The 21,063-nt window shown below is 31.5% G+C and overlaps 2 protein-coding genes and 1 pseudogene across 2 annotated transcripts; 2 read left to right on the top strand and 1 right to left on the bottom strand.

Annotated features, from left to right (window-relative positions):
• LOC126701467 (biotin synthase, mitochondrial) lies at window positions 1–6,018 on the top strand. The gene is made up of 6 exons (XM_050399581.1): window positions 1–332; window positions 1,014–1,193; window positions 2,085–2,191; window positions 3,248–3,453; window positions 4,637–4,776; window positions 5,494–6,018. The coding sequence occupies exons 1-6, from the start codon at window positions 129–131 to the stop codon at window positions 5,800–5,802; spliced, it is 1,146 nt and encodes a 381-aa protein (XP_050255538.1). The 5' UTR covers window positions 1–128; the 3' UTR covers window positions 5,803–6,018.
• Window positions 6,019–7,937: 1,919 nt separating this feature from the next.
• Window positions 7,938–9,757, top strand: LOC126703848 (pentatricopeptide repeat-containing protein At3g06920-like; annotated as a pseudogene).
• A 508-nt stretch (window positions 9,758–10,265) lies between these two features.
• Window positions 10,266–11,372, bottom strand: LOC126703847 (mitogen-activated protein kinase kinase kinase 20-like). Its single transcript, XM_050402914.1, has one exon. The coding sequence runs from the start codon at window positions 11,370–11,372 to the stop codon at window positions 10,266–10,268; it is 1,107 nt and encodes a 368-aa protein (XP_050258871.1).
• Between the last annotated feature and the right edge of the window lie 9,691 nt (window positions 11,373–21,063).

Here is a 21,063-nt window from a genome sequence, read left to right as displayed (position 1 = left end):
ACACCTCGATTTCTCAGTCCGCTCTCTCTACCCTTCCTTTCCTCCTTCCATTTTCCGGGAAAATCGTTTTTCTTTTTTCCCGAGAAAATTATAAAACCACGTCTTTTCCATTTTCTCACTAATCAAACATGTTTTCGGTTCGCTCAATCCTCGCTCTCCAGCTAAGACGCTCAATCCTCCTACTGCATTCTTCTTCTTCTTCGTATTCTACTTCTTCCGCTGCTGCGGTGCAAGCCGAGCGAGCGATAAGCGAAGGTCCGAGAAACGATTGGACACGAGACGAGATCAAATCCGTCTACGACTCTCCGGTTCTCGATCTCCTTTTCCACGGAGTGAGTTTCGATTCTCTCTTCGAATGTCTGTTTCTCTTGCTTTACATTTGATATACGCTATTTCTGGTTCGTTCTGTGAAGTATGTGTATCAAATCTCTGTTTGGTTGCTCGGAAAATGAACTTTCTAGTGTAATTACTAATTTTTTGCCTTCTTTAGAACCTTTTGAAAAGAACAGAAAAATGAAAAGAAACTTCTATGCTGTACATTTATGTGCATTATGTGCAATTGCTGTGATGCTTTTGTATAAATTTTGTGAATTTCAGTGTATAGATGCTTTGTAGAAACTAGAAAGTTTCTCTCTTTTTTGAAATATTGTTGTTATTATGATTGTTATATCCTGCTGTTTGAAGTGTGCGCATCAACTTTATGTTTCATTGCTGGGAAAATGTAGGAAAGTCAATGAAAAAAAATGTTCTGGTGTAATTGTGTTCCTTTTTAGAACATTTTAAAATAAATAAAAAAAGAAAAGGAAAAGGAAAAGGTTGTTCCATCCTGTACATTATGTGCGATTCTGTGAGGCCTTTCTAGAAATTTTGTGAATTTAAGTGTATAAATGCTTGCTGAGTTTGTCTTATATGGAAAAAAAAAAATGTATTGCAATTATTATTGTTATTATGATTGTTAGGGTTATTTAAATTAATTTAATTCATAAAGTGAATATAATTTTTGTGTGTTTTAGGCTCAAGTTCATAGACATGCACATAACTTTAGGGAAGTGCAGCAATGTACTCTGCTCTCTATCAAGACGGGTGGGTGTAGTGAGGATTGTTCTTATTGTCCTCAATCCTCTAGATATGCCACAGGACTAAAAGCCCAAAAGCTTATGACCAAGGAGGCTGTTCTGCAGGCTGCAACAAAGGTTCAATCTCTTTGCTTTTAGATGCTTTGCCATTTTGCCTTTTAAAGTTCAGACTTTTTAAATAGACTAATGTAATTAACTATTTTTATGTTACTTATATCCTAAATGTTGAATAAAAACCCTCTGTCTCACTTAAGTGTTCTACTTTATGCCCCCACCAATCACAACCTGCACACATGCCCTTTTTTTTCCTTGTAAAGCAACCAAAATTTAAAATGGAAAATAATCAAACACATGGCATATTGAAGTCCGTGGGGCACTAAGAATATGATATAGGATTTTTTTTTTTTCTATTTGTTTTTGTAGGAGATTTCCATTGTGCCCTCATGTCTGAATTGTTTGTATTTTTTTACCTAAGGCAATATGTCATTATTTAAATTAAGTTCATTCCCCTTGAACTAAAAAGTCACTAGTTTCTAAAAATGTCATCCTTAATTTAAATCAAATAAAGTAAATGGAAACAGAGTACTAATTATTCTTGATTTTGGATGAGTAAAGGGAGTGCTGATTACTCAAAAAAATAAAGTGTAAGTTAGGCAAGTTATGAAATTTGTGTCCATTGGCTTTTCAAAGCTGATAATATTTTGAAGTATAGTTTACTTTAGGTTGTGTTAAGGTAGAAATATAATGGGCAAAGTAACCAGTCTTCCCAAATTAAATTTTGATATAATTAGTTTGAGCTATCAAAAAAGCCACACTTTGAGTTGTTTTCTCCTAAACTGCACAACCAGATGTCAGTACTTTTTGAGCTCCAGCCTATGGATCAGCAGTTTAAATTTTCCTGTTGATTAAATCGAATTTTTTTGAAGTATTCGTGAAATCCTTTTGCTGCACATTATCCATTTCCTTTTTCTTGGAGCATCATTTGGACATGTTCTCATTCTTTGGCAGGCAAAAGAGGCTGGTAGCACACGTTTTTGCATGGGTGCTGCGTGGAGAGACACTGTAGGAAGAAAAACCAATTTCAAACAGATCCTTGAATATGTAAAAGAAATAAGGTAATGACATGTCATTTATAGAACATACTAAGCACTTAGAAAATAGAAGCTTTTTGTAAAAAAGTAAAAAATTAATTTATAATGACCAACCCTTATCACTCCGTATGGATCTCAAAGACATTAATTCACACTTTGGTAAATTGGTAAATTAAAATTATAATAAATGAGTCATGAGTTTGAATTATTTTGCCCTTCTAATAAAATTTTCATTTCAAATTATTACACTCTTTTCTTTTGTTGGCTATAAAGTGAAATATATGCATGGTCAGAAGAGGCTGCAGTCTCCTAGGTGATTTAATACTTGTTTTATAATGCTTCCAGGATCATATCCACTTATTAGGCCAAAAAAATAAAGAACAAAAAACCCAGCATTTGGACCTCAAGAAATGGATTTTTTTTTTTTTTTTTAATCACTAGGCAGAAGATGCTGCCAGATGATTCTTAATGTGACTGTTACAGAGAAAAGACATAATAAACTAAGAAAATTTTTTAATAATAGACTTTTTTTATTAAGTTTTTCTCTCTTTTGGGGTCAGCATATAATTATAAAATTGATATGTAATATTTTTTTCCTATAATTAAAAAAAAAATAATAATGCATATCATATCAAGTCAAATATGGGCCACCCACATGCCAATAAGAAGAAGAGAGTAAGAGCATAAATCAAGGAAAATAAAAGGAGAGAAGAGAGTAAGAGCTCTGAGCAGTGCTGATATTTTTTTGATAAGTCATGACCATGTTTCTGACATGTCTTTGTTAAATGGCATAAACTCTAAATAAAAGAACCTTTTTTTTTTTTTGAGAAATTAAATAAAAGAATCTTTGTTTAAATGGAAAAGGGAAAAAAAAAATTTGGAGGATGTTTGACAAGCCCCAAAAATTGAGCTAGCTATTTTTGTAATTATTGAACTGGTTCTTAATATACTATTTTTGCATCTGTAATAATTTGAATTTTCATTTCCTTATAAAAAATATTTTGAATTTTTATAACCTATGTTCACACTATACTTCCATCTTATCTTTAACTTATGTCAGAGGTATCTATAATGTACCAGGGATATGGGAATGGAGGTGTGCTGCACCTTGGGCATGCTAGAGAAGCAGCAAGCTGTAGAACTTAAGAAGGCAGGCCTGACAGCTTATAATCATAATCTTGATACCTCAAGGGAGTATTATCCAAATGTCATCACCACAAGGACTTATGATGAGCGCCTAGAAACCCTTGAGTTTGTTCGTGATGCAGGGATTAATGTCTGTTCAGGTAATTTAGTTACTCTCTTGAATATATTACGATCAGACACATTAATTGGAGGAGTCTATTGTAATCAAGCCAAATTAATGTGGTTAATTTCTTCTTCTTATTCAAAATGTAAATAGAATTTCATAAAATGACAAAAGTGGCCAAACGTTTATGCTGGTTCATTTTTATCAGGATAGAGCACTCTCTTGATAGTGGAAAGTGGAAAGAATCTAATCTGTTCCCATATATAGCTAAAGAATTGTCTGCTAGACTCATGTCTCACTTGCAGTTATTTTTCTAAGCTTGAAATTTCTTCCCCTACATGCTAGGATATTTAGGACATTCTTGACCCAGTGAGTTAGCTTGTAAAATCATTAGTACTTCATTTTATGTGGTCTATATTTCAGTACTTCATTTTATGTGGTCTATATTTCATGCCAGTTTCAGGTCTTATCATGGTGTGTCAGTTTACAAGAGGCATGTGAAATTACATTTGATCGGTAACCAATCCTCCAAAGGCATTGTTGAATTTGCTTTATGTATTTTCCAAGTCAATTCAAAGGATTCTTGAAAATGGAGTTCAACATAGGTTCAACTATAACTTTCTTGACTGTGTTAGCTGTGTCAAAACTGTCACCAAAATCTTAGGCTTCTCTAATATGGACAGAGGTTTTCTGGTGGACTTTAACCATAAGATTTCTAGAACTAAGGAGGTTACCTCACTAAAAATTCTTAATAACTTAAAATTCGTTAATTCAAAAGTGGCCCAAAAGGACGGTGGTTTTTTCATTTTATTTTTATGGTTGTATTGATGAATAATGTCATATAATAGTCTCTCTGTATCACAACTAGAAACGTTAGTTATTTTGCTTAGGGAAAATTTTGCTTAGGGAAAAATATTTTTCTTTCTATTTGTTGTTTTAGAGCTTCCTACTCTGAACATGTTCTCAAAATTGGCTCAAACTAGCTTTTTAATTTGTATTTTTTAAGGTAATTAATAATTTGAAAAAATAATACATATGATGGGTGATTGTTAAAAACCTTGTTTGTCATTAGGGTGACTCCCTAGCCTTTGGCTTATCTTCTCTGTGTTCACAAATTACAATCTTAAATCTGCTTGAAAAAAAAAAAGGAAAAATGTATATCATTATGAGTCGCTATATTATGTAGGAATGATGATTCACTCTTTAATTTCTGTTAATAGGAGGAATAATAGGGCTTGGAGAAGCAGAAGAGGACCGAGTTGGTCTTCTACATACATTGGCAACGCTCCCTAGTCACCCTGAGAGTGTTCCCATCAATGCACTGCTTGCAGTGAAAGGCACACCTCTTCAAGATCAGAAGGTAAATTGTTCTTAATCTGTTTATCTTAGAGTTTATAATATTGGTTGTCAATCTGCCAATTCTTGTGCATGCTCATAATATGTTATTGAACATATCGACTCTATACTTTTATTGAAGTTAAAAATTCTGTACTTCATATTTAGAATATTGCAGGTTTGCAACTGGTAGGGATTAAGGCTTTATTATCATAGGAAGGGAAGCAAGTAAAGAACAAAATAAAGTTAAAAAGGCAACCATATGAAAACAGGCAAAATTAATTTGAAGAGGCTGATCATTGTATCAATACCTGCTTTTGGCTGCGTCCATCACCCATGCTTCTTTCTACTAGGGTTACATTTGAATCATTTAATGATGAAATAATTATCAAATGAGAGTAGTAGTAATTCTTCTATAGTTACTAATAAAAAAAAAGTAATTCTTCTATAGTCATTGTCATTAAAGTACCCACCACTAGCAGTAGAAACAAAAGAAAATAAACCCTTTTTAAATTGTTTAATTATATTTATATTTGCCTAGAGCCTTGTAGCTTAATTGACAATTCCTTGAGTGTATGCTCAAAGGCTAGTTTTTTATTTTATTTTATTCTTTAAATCTACTTATTTCTATTTCTTTTGCTTTAATGAAATTAACATTCACAAAATTCTTTCCAGATTGTTTATAGTTTTTAGCAGCTTAAAAGACCCTCTTTCTTTTCTTTTTCTTTTTTTTTTTGTTCAGCCAGTTGAAATATGGGAGATGGTTCGAATGATTGCCACAGCACGCATAGTCATGCCCAAGGCAATGGTCAGGCTGTCAGCTGGAAGAGTTCGGTTCTCCATGCCTGAGCAAGCATTGTGCTTTCTTGCTGGTGCAAATTCGATCTTCACTGGGGAGAAGCTCTTGACTACTCCTAACAATGATTTCGATGCTGATCAACTCATGTTCAAGGTGCTAGGACTTACTCCAAAAGCCCCCAGTTTTGATGATGCTGCGGCAAATGTTTATGAAGCAGAGGCTTGTGAGAAAGCTGCTTCCAGTTCAGGATAAATCACAGAAAGTGCATGTTGTACCCTATCATTGAAGTAGAAAATGTTTTTTATTTTTTATTTTTTATTTTTTTTAAATTATGTCGTCATTGTGGACTTAGGTACGACATACATTTGGTCCCTTGGGGCCATGTAGTTGCCTTTTGCAAATGCAAAATGTAGGTTCAGAGTAATTTAATGATCACCTTTTAATGACACGGGTTCAATTTAGATATCAGTATCAGTCTGCATATTTTGAAACCACAGGCCGGATTAAACTTTATACCGATTTTTTGGGGGGGCTTGGGTATATAAAGTGTCTACAAAAAATTTTACATTGTTGAGGTTGTTGATTGTGATTGGTGTAGAATAAAAACGGTGTCAATGGTAGTCTAATGTAATAGAGATGCCGCACTAATTATAATCTATCATTGCAATAAGTTGTGTAGCATTACTGAGATTTATTTTGTTCTTTGAACTTATACTGAATACCAGCTTCAACCGAGAAAAATATCTAAAGCCCCCATTCAATAATGCTAAAATTAGTTTTGAGAGTAACAAATACGATTTTGGCAATAAAAGCTTTACTATGAAATTCTCATAAATTAAACTATATTTTTTCTCAGGTACAGTAAGCCATGCAATTTTAAATTTTCAAGCAATTACTAAAAGAAATAACTTTAAAAATCACGGATCATACTTGTTTTGACAAGATATTCTAATAGTGCCTGAGCAAGCCACCATTAATTAGGCAGAGCCCGTACTATTGACAATGTTGTTCTTACAGTCCATTCCAGAAATAGTGGTTTTGTTCAAGAATTTTATATATGGAATTATTTTTATTAGTGTGCTTTATCAAATTTATTCCAGTATCGACCAAAATGTTCTTTCAGAACCTGAAAAGGTCAAAATCATTATTTTTGAAGACCACATGATCAATGAGGATGAATAGTGCAAGCCTCAACCTCAATACCACAGGAGAAACATTCAATGAGCCAAGGATCAAATAAGTAAACTCAATGATTAATGAATTCAGTAAAATACAGACTGTGATTCAGTCTCCATGCAGTTCAAGTCCTTGGTCTTGTACCCATCCTTGAAGTCAATCCACTGCTTTCCTAAAATTTTTCTAAAAACATACTATTTGGCAAAATTTTGCCAACAAAATGATTTACAAATGCAAAAAAAAATGTTTGCTATGTCTTAAGAAATTTGTAGGCATGGTGATTCAGGCTTCATGGTGGCAACAATTAGGTTATTTTGGTGGCACTGTGAGCTTTTGTTATTCATATTAAGTGACGCAGTGGCCCCAATTTACCATTGGATCATTTTATATCCCTATAAGAAATAATCGTCATCCCTCCCGATTTACCATTGGTATTATTTCTGCTACATACTCTCACACTCACATAAGAACCAACCATATTGAGAGATTTTGAGTAGATGGAGTGTGGAGGTCTTAAAATTATTTCTACTTGGAAGCACTTTTTTGAAAAAAAAAAAAAAATTTATATTGGACTAGCTTAAAATTATGTCTTGATTTTAAAAGAGTAATGTCTACAACAAACAACATTTTTACAAGAAATTCACAAAAAAAATCTAAGTAAAAAGTTGTTATTGATTTTTCTATGGACCCATCACTGTCACATTTTTTTACATGACATTAATTGTTTGATGCATAGGTTCTATTGTGAAATTATTATGCCTGTAATTTTTTATTTTTTATGCAAGTGCCTGTAATTTTTTTTGTTTAAGAAAAACACACAAATTTTATCAAATAATTTTAATTACTACGTTGTGCCAATTTTTTATTCTCTATATCAGTACCAAATAATAATAATAATTCAGTAATAATTTGGAAAATATTTTATTTTAATTAAAAAAGGTCAATTTGAAAGTTTTTTTTTTTTTTTTTAATTGAGAGGGGGATATCCATTTAAAAATAAAAATGATAAAAAGAAGGAAAAAAAAAAAAAAAAAAATTTCCCCTTGTGAAGAATGATGCATAGCCCGTTATCACAAGTTCAACCAAATTCGAGGAATGATCTTTAGAACTAAACATGGAGCTCTCACTCTTTTTTCAAACCTCTTCAAAAGAATCAAAACCCTCACACCCTTTCTCAATTCCTCTCCATTTTCTTCAATTCCCAAACCTAATTTCTCCACTCCCACAAGACCTACTCCACTCGCTGTACCACCACCAGCACCACCACCAACAACAACAACAACCTCACAAATATTGATGGTTTGTTGAAGGGTTTTAAAGAAAAATTGAACTCTAATCTTGTGCTTCAAATTCTGATGAACTATAGGCAGTTGGGTAGGATTAAGACCATGGAATTCTTTGCTTGAGCTGGAATGTAAATGGGTTTTCAGTTTGATGACTGTGTTGTTGTGTACATGGCTGATTTCATAGGTACGACGAAGCTATTTGTTGATATCTAGTGTCTTTTGGTAACTGTGATCTTACATAAAGGTTGAGTTTCATGTCGAACATTTTCGATTTGTATTAGGTTTTTAGGTAGGCAAGGGAGAGTTAGAGAAGCCCTTTGCTTGTTTCAGGAAATGGAATCACAATTTAGGTGTAAACCTGATAATCTTATGCTCCATGTGCTTTGCAAGAAGGAAAGGTCTGAGGAACTAATTGATTTTGCACTAATGATTCTTAGGAGAATCAAATTTCCGGATACGTATTCTTATAGTAATATTCTTGTTGGTTTATGTAAATTTGGTAGGTTTGAGACTGCACTTGACGTATTTGGTGAAATAGGTAGGGCTGGTTTAGTCCCTACTCGGTCTGCGGTGAACTTTCTTATTGAGTGCAAAAGGAGGAGCTGTTGAGAAAGTTGTGAAAGATGCTCATAGACCCTTTACAATTTTAGTTCCGGATGTGGGTGCTAACAGCGGTGCTGTACAGCCTGCAGTTGCAGACTTGCAGTGTTTTGGGCAGTTCATGAGATGGGTTTATTACCTAGTACATTTGTTATAAAGCAGCTAATTTCAGAGCTTTGTCGATTGGGCAAAATGGAAGAAGCTGTTAAGTTGTTGAAACTTGTTGAGGGAAGGAAGCTAAGTTGTGTGGAAGAAGGTTACTCTATTGTCATACAGGCATTGTGTGAACACCGATTGGTAGAGGAAGCCAGCCATTTGTTTGGGAAGATGCTCTCCCAGGGCATGAAGCCAAAGTTGGTTATTTGCAATTCTGTTTTTTTCAATGCTATGCAAATTAGGGAATTTAGATGATGCTAAAAGGGTTTTTGAGAATATGAATAAGAAGAGATGCCTTCCAGATAATTTTACCAATTTGGCATTGATCCTTGCTTATGGTGAAGCTAGGAATTGGGAAGATGCTTATAGCTTATTGATTGAGATGTTAGGATTGGGCTTATCTCCACATTTTCACACATATAGTTTAGTGGATAAGCTTTTGAGGGATAATGCAAAGTTGGATTTGTTATTCGAATTGGAGCGGAAATTGGACTCTCAGATCAAGCAGAAGTTCTGTAAAGCGGGTGAACTAGGGGCTGCTTATGAGAGGCTAAAATCAATGCTTGAAAATGGTTTTTATCCACCAGTCTATGTCAAGGATGCTTTTGAACATGCATTTAAAAAGAGTGGAAAATTGAAGATGGCTCGTGAATTGCTAGAGAAGATTGAAAATGACAGCAAACCTGATAAGACAGAATTCAGAAGTTCTGAATAAACCATCAGCAAGAAGTGTATTGTTTCTATTCCTGCATTTTTGTATTGTTGCTATAACACATCTCATAACCAGAATATTTGAGTACCTGCGTGCTTGTTCATTTCATCCATGTAGGTATATCTGAATTTTCCAAATTTAAGCCACCCTTAAAGAACCAAGGTAACCTGTAGGCCTTGTTATTATTATTATTACTATTCAAATCTATTAGTAGCAGCACTACTACTACTCGCTCATTTGTTCAAATCTATGAATTTTGAATACATAGTTCACTCAAAATGAAAAGGACTAAAACAATTGAACCAAAAAACTTTTGACTTCATCCTTGTATTAGCTTGCACAGTGATAACCCCATCTCTTTCTAAGCACTTATATTCTATTTTTTGTTTCTCCATCAATCTATCTTCTTTTACTATTATCTTTGATACCACAGTAAGCTACAGATTGAAACAGGATTACTACGATTGAAGTAGAAACAGAACACAAGTTAAACAAGGCTACAATTGAAGTAGATCACTATATCTATATCTTTAGGCTGCATCTGCCAGATACCATGCTTAAGGGCGAAGGACACTGCCAAATTTAGAATCTACCTCTACTACTATATAAATGAACAATGAAAATTGAAAGCACATAAAAACATTAAAAGGTGAATGACCAGAAATGCAAAATGCTTTATATTTACTGACTCATTAGTTTTCAACTTCTGAAACCAAAAAATAAAAAATCAATTACTACGAAGAAAAAAAATGATTTACAAATGCAAACAAAATGTTTGCTATGTCTCAATTGGCACAAACAGTAAAAGTGACGGGAGGTTGGCAACCCTTGATTGCCAAAGGATGGATCTGTTTGTAACATGTTCTCTCCACTGCAGCAGGGATGTCCTTTTCCTCTTTAGATGATGAAGAAGGAATAGGTATAAAACTCGGCAAAGCTGAAGGATGATGCTGTGATTGAGGCTTTACTCCAAGATACTTCTGATTTGAAACTTCAGATGATTCTTGAATGAATACATCTTTACACTCATCTGATTCTAGTAAAAAGAAGTGACTCAATAGCTCAGTAGTTGTCAACCTCTTCGCAGAATGCCTCACAAAGCAGCAACTCAAGAAGTTTTGGGCTGCTATCGAAATATGGTGTGGAATCGTCGGTGTTTCAGTAGCAATCCGAGAAAAAAGTTCAGATTTAGATGTATAAGCCCAAGGTGGTTTTCCTGTCAACATCATCAGCACAGTACACCCAAGTGCCCAAATATCTGAAGGTGCTTCCTGAATTCCAAAAACCACCATCTCAGGAGAAAAGAACAAATGTGTGCCTTTGACACCACTACCATCTCTCACATTGTGCCTCTTTGCCAACCCAAAGTCTGCAACTTTAGGAATATACCCATTTACTGTAGGTACTAACAGGACATTGTGAGGCTTGATATCACAGTGAACAAATCCATGGTCATGCACTTGCTTCAATCCAATCAGAATAGACCGAGTGCAATCCCTTACTAGAACCTCAGGCAACCCAGTACCAGAACCAGTTTTCTTGATGAAATCAAACAAGCTTCCTCCGGAAGCAAACTCAAGAAAAACGTTGTAGATGGAATCCCCAGAGCAGTCGGTTGTGATGTCTGATCCAAAGCTTTGAACCACATTAGGACACCCTCTTAAAGCCTGAAGAACCAGTTCTTCCTTCATGAGTGAAGATGGCGCAGAAGCAGCGTTTTCTGATTTTACAGCCATGATTGAAGGAAATCTCCAACAGGGTTCCTTTAATTTCGCAATGAAAACAGACCCAAATCCTCCACGGCCAAGCAATTGACCTCTGCACCAAGATGGTGACCCGTAACCCGTAGAAACCTCACCGCCCGCACTGAAGTCCTCTTTGGTTCGCTTCATCCCTCCCACGATACAACCAAAAGATTCTGAATTACGATTTATTGTGCAACAATGGTAGAAAGTTGTATCGAGTAGTGGGTTCGAAGAGAAACAAGAAGTGGATTATAGAAAATAGTAACTTTGCTGATAATGGTAGGAGAAAAAAAAAATTTAGTTTCTGGAAGTGGGTTTGAGGAGAAATAGAAGTGTTCTTGTTTCAGATCATACGGAGCCAAACAGAGAGAGTAATTTGATGCTTATTCTCAACGCTGAGTATATATATAAGTCGGTTTAGGCCTGGAGTTAACGGTCTGATAATTTCAAACTCGAAGTACTCAGAATCTGTTTCAGGAACTCCACGTCAGCATCAGCACCAAGTTCGTGTTTCTAAGCCAATAAAAAAGTGACACGTGTTTTAAGACAAATATACCCCTCCCTGAAAAATTTGAAACCCCCGCCTTTAACACCACTATCCTTCTCTGTTTCGGAAACTTTTATTTTTTATTTTAAATTTTAAATAGCTAATAAGAATTAGTTTCCGAAAACCGCCGTTGCTTTTTCTAAACGCTAAAACTAAACAATGTCGGTTCCAGAATAAAAAAAGTCTAATAAAAATGTAGGTAATTCTAAAATTTTTGTATTTTTTTTTTTTTACGTTAGTAAATAAATTAATTATAAAATCATGATTTCCACGTTTTTAAAAAAACAAAAAAATTAAAGCTAGACTATATGTTAATAGTAAGGAAAAATAAATATAAAAACAAGCATTATCAATTTGAATTGAGAAATTAATTGAAAAAATATAGGTAATTTTACAATTTTTATATTTATTTTTACATTAGTTAATTATAGAATTAAACCCCTCATCTTTTTCTCTCTTTTTTTGGTTCTTTTAAAAAAAGATAAAAGTAATTTTGAAGGCTATTAATTAATGAGTGGCAAAATCAGGATTTTACCTCAAAGGGGCAAAATTTAAAGACTATTTTTAAAAAGACAAAAACAAAAACAATTATATACCAATTCTTTTAGAACATGACTTGGATTCATTATTATACTCATGATTTTCCATAATTTCAATTACGTACAAATATATATTTCATATTGAAACAAAAATAACCAATTCATAATTACCAAAAATTAAAGAAAGAGATTAATCTTTTTTTTATAACAAGAGATTAATCTAACTACATTAAATTTAGATATCTAATTTATTCTTTAAAATTTAGATATTTAAAGTTGTATACACGTATTGCTTTGACTGCTTTTAATTAAATAATGTGTACAATTCAACTTTTTTTTCCTTCTCTATTCTCCAAAGTATTAAATTTGGGTTCGTAGTAAAAACCTGGATGTCGATTAAAGTATTAAAATACAAGACCCACCATTGAATATTTATAAAATAAATAAATAAAAATTTGGGATAAACGTTTTCCATGAATAGTAGTGATATGCTTAAATTTGGACTTGATTCTCTTTCCTCTCTATTGGTGTTATGGGGAAAAAAATCCTACTCCATTTCAAATTATTTCCACCACCATGCACCATTGGTATGATAGTCATTCCACAAGTATAAGTGCTTGTGGAGGTAGAGAACAAGAGCTGAAATTCAAATATTTAAAAAGAAGTTTCACATATATACATATTTAGATTAAGCTATAATAGAATTTTTATCTTGTATAAAAAAAAAAAATCATTTCCCCTTTAATTATGATTTATGAATGAATTGTTTTAAGTGCTTCAATACAAGAGTTCGTGTCCTCAAATCATCCAAGCATACTGTGTATCAGTCCAGTGTATCACCTTGGTATCCTAGGTATTAGTGTCCAATAAAGCTCTTTTTTCCATGTGGCCCAAAAGTAGGTTTTCACAAGAATAAAAAATATCAACCAACAATTAATGCCCAACATACAAACTTCTTTATCTATACTCAAGACATTCATTTTTCTTTCTTCTTCCTTTTATTTCTCTCTATTAGAACTATACATTTCGTACAATAATTTTTTTTATTCTGCCTTGATATTAAACTTTCAAACTTTCAAAGTTTTTACATGGCATGAGCTGCAAACACAACAACATCAAAGTAATTAATTTGAACCCACTTAAAAAAATTAAAACCCTACCTATCTTCAAAAACCAAAATAATTATAATACTCTCTCTCTCTCTCTCTCTCTCTCTCTCTCTCTCTATATATATATATATATATCTAAAAACTGAAGCGTAACATTTATTGTTGCTACACTTCTATTAAGCCACCTCATCCACGTCATCGCCACATTATTATTTTTTTCGTATTTATTTTTTTTACCTTTAATTTTTTGACAATAATAAATATATAAATACATTAACTTTACAAATTCATCATAGGAAGTTTTAACTTTACATATACATCTACTTTAATTTTAACTTTATAATTAAGTATTTCCTATACAAATTCCTCTTAGACGGTTTTAAATTTTGCATATAATTTTGCCCATTTATCCTCCTTTATTTTGGCTCTTCTTATTCTTATCCTCTCACTATAAATTTGTTACTCTCTCCCATTTTATACATATTTTTTTCCCACACAAAAAGGTTCTCTCTCTCTCTCAAATTTTTTTTTTCATTTTTTGTTTGATTTTTTATGAGGTTTGTACTCTCATTGTCTTATTACTGACTAATTCATATGTTTTCCTTGATGCAAGTATTTTTTTTTTATCATTTTATTTACAACACTAAATACTTTTAATATTGTTAACCAAATTTGGAGAAAAATCATATTATAATATGTCCATAATTTGTGTTGTTGTCAGGTTTTAGTTTATTTGAAAAACAGCAGGATAGTCTGGACAATATGATAAAGAACAATTAGTGCAATTGAAGAAGATGGTCATTGTAGAGTTTCCTTTAACTGTTTGTAAATATTTTGTTTAACAAATTAGCACCAAGTTATGTATTTATTAGATGATGTTTTCAGATACTTGAGTATTGTTTTAAGCATTTACGAATATTTTGTATTGCTTTTCTTTCTTATCTCATTAGTGTGTTTTTTGAGATTTTTAAGTTCTTTATTTATCTATTCATTTTTCACATGTTGGATTAGATGTTAGGTTAGATTATGACAATATTAACACAATACTTCTTCTTTTTTCAAAAAAAGTTTCTCTACTTTTTTCCCCTTTGTACTATTTTTTTTTTCTGGGTTAAGAAAAAAGAGTTACAATCATTATGTATAAAGCTTTAACCAACAATTTTGCTTAGAATAGTAACATATTTCTATTGCGTTACTTCAAAACCTTATTAAAATTTTGAATTTGATTATACATTGAATATTTGACTTGATCACATCACGTTTGAAATGTTTTACATATTCGGGAGAATGAGTTTGACTTTGATGTGAGTTCTATTTTTCCTTTTCTTTTTTATTTGAGTTATAGTTTTGTTGAATTTTATTAATTTTTTTATATGTTTCTCAGTGTTTTTGATTGTATGGTAGAAAATTTTGGTTTTGAAAATGTTTGTTTAAAACTAAAAAAATAAATTACAAAATTTATATACTTTTTAATGATACACAAAATTTTATAATTAATTTTTATTAAAAAATATTTTTTTTCTACCTTTTGAATTTCTTAAAAAAAATTGTATTGTTTTCATTTTGGTATGACAAAAATTATATAAATTACATTTGTGCTTGTCCCTATAATAACTAAAAATATGATTATGAAATACATTATTATTTACAAAATTAGTCCAAACTACAAAAAATAAAAATAAATTTAATGAGACCACCTAAAAATATTATCACATGCAACATGCGAGGTCAGCCACTAGTAATAATAAAACGCGGCTATAGGCCAAATCGTCCTATAGCCACGTTTTTATGAGTTATAGCCAATAGGACTTTTTTTTTTGTAGTGACTGGAAAGAGTACACGCAGCTGGTTGGTCTTAAATCCAAAATTGTGACCTTCACCTTGCTCTAACACTGGAAGAGATGCCATTTCAACTAGAGTTCATTGGCATATGAGAAGTAATAGGAAATTATGACCTTCAAGCATCATGGATTGCCAACATCAATCTCTACCTGACAACCTTAGATGCCTTTGAGTTGAATACATAACTCACTCAAAATGAAAAGGACTAAAACAACAAAACCGAAAAACTTTGACATCTTCCTTATACTAAAACTTTCCAGCAGCCATTAAATTAACCATCAATTGAAGTAGAAACAGAACACAAGTTAAATAAAGCTACAATTGAAGTAGATTACTAATATCTTTATGCTGCATCTCCCAGCTACGGTGCTTGAGGGCTAAGGACACTGCCATCTTTTAGAAACTACCTCTACTAGTATAAAAGCTGGGATGCATGGACGCGGCTTCGGACCTAGCGCACCCGCGTCCGACGCGGGAGGGACGCCGCAGACCGCGCGTCCGTGCCGATTCGCGCCGAACCGGATGGATTCGCACCGAATCGGATCATATCGGCCGAATATCGATGTGTTTCAGTCGGAAAAAGGAAATCGGCCGGTAAGGAAAAAAAAAAAAAAACTTAAACCGAAAATACCGGTGGACTGGACTAGACTGGACTGGATATTGATACGCCACTGTCACCGGTGGACTGAAATCGTATCTTTGCTTCTTCGTGTTCTTCTTTGCATCGTCTTCTTAAGTGAGTATTGAGTTGTTCTCTATTTTTTTTTTTTTTGGAAGTGTTATGTAACTTCTGTTTCTTTTTTTGATAAGTACAACACTTAAAAACTCTTCTTTGTTTTTTGTGCCTCTCTGACCAAACGTGAGAGCCACATCTTCCCTTTTTTTTTTTTTTTCTTTTTTAATGGGAACCTACACGTGAGAGCCTCCTACTTTTTTTGTTTTACTTATTATTATCTATTTATTTTATTATTATTATTTCTATACTACTACTGCTACTATTATTATTATTATTATTATTATTATTATTATTATTATATGAGTTTTCTATTATTATTATATAAAAAAGCATGCTTAGTAATATATTAAAAATATTTTTAATAATTTTTTAATTGCCGAGTCCTGCCGCACCCGCACCCGCACCCACCTTTTTCAAAAATTGCCGAGTCCCGCACCCGAGTCCCGAAACGCACCCGTGCTTCATAGTATAAAAGTGAACAATGAAAATCGAAAGCACTTAAAAACAGATGTTGAAGAACCAGAAATGCAAAATGCCTTATATTTACTCAGTCATTAGTATACAACTTCTGAAACCAAAAAATAAAAAATCAATTACAATGAAAAAAAATGATTTACAAATGCAAAAAAAAAAAATATTTGCTATGTCTTAAGAAGTTTGTAGGCATGGTGATTCAGGCTTCATGGTGGCAACAATTAGGTTGTTTTGGTGGCACTGTGAGCTTGTGTTATTGATATTAAGTGTCGTAGTGACCCAGATTTACCATTGGATCATTTTTTATCCCTATAAGAAATCATCGTCATCCCTCCTGATTTACCATTGGTATTATTTCCACTACATACTCTCACACTCACATAAGAACCAACCATATTGAGAGATTTTGAGTAGATGGAGGGTGGAGGTCTTAAAATTATTTCTACTTGGAAACACTTTTTTGAAAGAAAAAAATATATATATTGGACTAGCTAAAAATTATGTCTTGATTTTAAAAGAGTAATGTCTACAACAAACAATATTTTTACAACAAATTCACAAAAAAAATCTAAGTAAAAAGTTGTCACTGATTTTTCTATGGGCCCATCACTATTACATTTTTTTACATGCCATTAATTGTTTGATGCATAGGTTCTATTGTGAAAATATTATGCCTGTAATTTTTTTTTATGCAAGTGCCTGTAATTTTATTGTTTAAGAAAAACACACAAATTTTATCAAATAATTTTAATTACTACGTTGTGCCAATTTTTTATTATTTATCTCAGTACCAAATAATAATAATAATAATAATTCAGTAATAATTTGGAAAATATTTTATTTTAATTTAAAAAGGTCAATTTGAATTTTTTTTTTTTTAATGATAAAAAGAAGAAAAAGAAAAGAAAAAAAAAAATCCCCTTGTGAAGAATGATGCATAGCACGTTATCACAAGTTCAACCAAATTCGAGGAATGATCTTTAGAACTAAACATGGAGCTCTCGCTCTTTCTTCAAACCTCTTCAAAACCCTCACACCCTTTCTCAATTCCTCTCCATTTTCTTCAATTCCCAAACCTAATTTCTCCACTCCCACGAGACCTGCTTCACTCATTGTACCACCGCCAACAACAACAACAACCTCACAAATATTGATGATTTGTTAAAGGGTTTTAAAGAAAAATTGAACTCTAATCTTGTGCTTCAAATTCTGTTGAAACAAACATAACCAATTCATAATTACCAACTATTAAAGTAAGAGATTAATCTTCTTCTTCTTTTTATAATAAGAGATTAATCTAACTACATTAAATTTATATGTCTAATTTTATTCTTTAAAATTTTAAAATTTAAAGTTGTATACACGTATATTGCTTTGACTACTTCTAAATAATATGTACAATTCAACTTTTTTTCTTCTCTATTTTTCAAAGTTTTTTTTTTTTTTAATTTATATTTTTTTTATTGATAAGATTCTTCAAAGTATTAAATTTGGGTTCGTAGTAGAAACCTGGACCTAGAGTTTGAAATTAAAATGTCTCCGTTATGGAAGAGAAAGAAGATAGTGCAGGTATAGTAAAAGGATATTAGTTAGTTTTTTTTTTTTTTTTAATTATTTCGATTAAACTTCTTTATCTATATTCAAGACATTCATTTTTCTTTCGTCTTCCTTTTATTTCTCTCTATTAGGACTATACATTCCATGCAATAATTTTTTTTATTCTGCCTTGTAATAAAACTTTCAAAGTTTTTACATGGCATGAGCTGCAAACACAACAACATCAAAGTAATTAATTTGAACCCACTTAAAAAAAAAAATTTAAAACCCTACCTATCTTCAAAAACCAAAATAATTATAATAGTATATATATATATATATATCTAAAAACTGAAGCGTAACATTTATTATTGCTATACTCCTATTAAGCCACCTTATCCTCCACATCATTACCACATCATTATTTTTTTCGTATTTATTTTTTATCTTTAATTTTTTTGACAATAATAAATATACAAATACATTGACTTTACAAATTCATCATAGAAGGTTTTAACTTTACATATACATCTACTTTAATTTTAATGTTATAATTAAGTATTGCCTATACATATTCCTCTTAGACGGTTTTAATTTTGCATATAATTTTGCCCCTTTTATCTTCCTTTATTTTGGCTCTTCTTATTCTTATTCTCTTACAATAAATTTGTCACTTTCTCCCATTTTATACATATTTTTTTCCCCACACAAAAAGGTTCTCTCTCTCTCTCAAAAAAAAAAAAAAAAAAAAATTCATTTTTCATTTGATTTTTTATGAGGTTTGTACTCTCATTGTCTTGTTATTGACTAATTCATACGTTTTCATTGATGCAAGAATTTGTTTTTTGTCATTTTATTTACAACACTAAATACTTTTAATGTTGTTGACCAGATTTGGAGAAAAATTATATTATAATATGTCCATAATTTGTGTTGTTGCTAGATTTTAGTTTATTTGGAAAATAGCTAGATAGTCTGGAGAATATGATAAAAAACAATTAGTGCAATTGAAGAAGATGATCATTGTACAGTTTCCTTTCATTGTTTGTAAATATTTTGTTTAACAAATTAGCACCAAGTTATGTATTTATTAGATGATGTTTTTAGATACTTAAGTAATTGTTTTAAGCATTTACGAATATTTTGTATTGCTTATCTTTCTTATCTCATTAGTGTGTTTTTTGAGATTTTTAAGTTCTTTATTTATCTATTCATTTTTCACATGTTCGATTAGATGTTAGGTTATATTATGACAAAATTAACACAATACTTCTTCTTTTTTCAAAAAAAAGTTTCTCTACTTTTTTCCCCTTTGTATTGTTAATTTTTTTTTTTTTTTGAAAGGTTAAGAAAAAAGAGTTACAATCATTATGTATAAAGCTTTAACCAACAATTTTGCTTAGAATAGTAACATATTTCTATTGTGTTACTTCAAAACCTTATTAAAATTTTGAATTTGATTATGCATTGAATATTTGGCTTGATCACATCACGTTTAAAATGTTTTACATATTCGGGAGAATGAGTTTGACTTTGATGTGAGTTCTATTTTTCCCTTTCTTTTTTATTTGAGTTATAGTTTTGTTGAATTTTATTAATTTTTTTTATATGTTTCTTGGTGTTTTTGATTGTACGGTAGAAAATTTTGGGTTTGAAAATGTTTGTTTAAAACTAAAAAAATAAGTTACAAAATTTATATACTTTTTAATGATACACAAAATTTTATAAGTAATTTTTATTAAAAAAAAATAGTATTTTTTCTACCTTTTGAATTTCTGAAAAAAAAAAATTGTATTGTTTTCATTTTGGTATGACAAAAATTATATAAATTACATTTGTGCTTGTCCCTATAATAACTGAAAATATGATTATGAAATACGATACTATTTATTAAATTAGTCCAAACTTAAAAAAAAAAAAAAAAAAAAAATTAATGAGACCATCTAAAATATTATCATGCTCAATGTGTGGGATCCGCCACTAGTAATAATAAAAATCAAATCAAAAGATCTTGAAAAATTGTATCTTTTATTGGTAAGAGTACACGCAACTGGTGGGTCTTAAATCCAAAATTGTGACCTTCACCTTGCTCTTACACTGGAAGAGATGCCATTTCAACAAGAGTTCATTGGCATATAAGTAATAGGAAATTAACCATCAATTGAAGTAGAAACAGAACACTGAGAGCTACAATTGAAGTAGATTACTAATATCTTTATGCTGCATCTCCCAACTACAGTGCTTGAGGGCTAAGGACACTGCCATTACTTAGAAACTACCTTTACTAGTATATAAGTGAACAATGAAAATCGAAAGCACTTAAAAACAGATGTTGAAGAACCAGAAATGCAAAATGCTTTATATATACTCACTCATTAGTATACAACTTCTGAAACCAAAAAATAAAAAATCAATTACAATGAAACAAAATGATTTACAAATGCAAAAAAAATGTTTGCTATGTCTTAAGAAGTTTGTAGGCATGGTGATTCAGGCTTCATGGTGGCAACAATTAGGTTGTTTTGGTCGCACTGTGAGCTTGTGTTATTGATATTAAGTGACGCAGTGACCCCGATTTACCATTGAATCATTTTTTATCCCTATAAGAAATCGTCGTCATCCCTCCCAATTTACCATTGATATTATTTCCGCTACATACTCTCACACTCACATAAGAACCAACCATGTTGAGAGATTTTGAGTAGATGGAGTGTGGAGGTCTTAAAATTATTTCTACTTGGAAACACTTTTTTGAAAAAAAAGAAGAAGAAATTAGATTGGACTAGCTTAAAATTATGTCTTGATTTTGAAAGAGTAATGTTGTAGGCACAACGAACAACATTTTCACAACAAATTCACAAAAAAAAAAAAAAAAAAAAAAAAAAAAAAAAAAAAAAAAAAAATCTAAGTAAAAGGTTGGTTGTTCACAACAAATTCACAAAAAAAAATCTAAGTAAAAGACTAAAAGGTTGTTATTGATTTTTCTATGGACCCATCACTGTCACATTTTTTTACATGCCATTAATTGTTTGATGCATAGGTTCTATTGTGAAAA

The sequence above is a fragment of the Quercus robur genome, chromosome 10 (genome assembly GCF_932294415.1).
Source record: "Quercus robur chromosome 10, dhQueRobu3.1, whole genome shotgun sequence".
NCBI lineage: Eukaryota > Viridiplantae > Streptophyta > Magnoliopsida > Fagales > Fagaceae > Quercus > Quercus robur.
Note: the sequence above shows the minus strand (reverse complement) of the source record. Positions and strands in the feature narration are given on the sequence as shown.

What these genes read in the sequence shown, in the direction of transcription:
- LOC126701467 (XM_050399581.1), top strand. Translation starts at nt 129, where the DNA reads ATGTTTTCGGTTCGCTCAATCCTCGCTCTCCAGCTAAGACGCTCAATC. An exon ending in GAATATGTAAAAGAAATAAG is followed by an intron (nt 2,192 to 3,247) that starts GTAATGACATGT and finishes ATAATGTACCAG; the next exon opens with GGATATGGGAATGGAGGTGT. An exon ending in CACCTCTTCAAGATCAGAAG is followed by an intron (nt 4,777 to 5,493) that starts GTAAATTGTTCT and finishes TTTTTTGTTCAG; the next exon opens with CCAGTTGAAATATGGGAGAT.
- LOC126703847 (XM_050402914.1), bottom strand. Translation starts at nt 11,372, where the DNA reads ATGAAGCGAACCAAAGAGGACTTCAGTGCGGGCGGTGAGGTTTCTACG.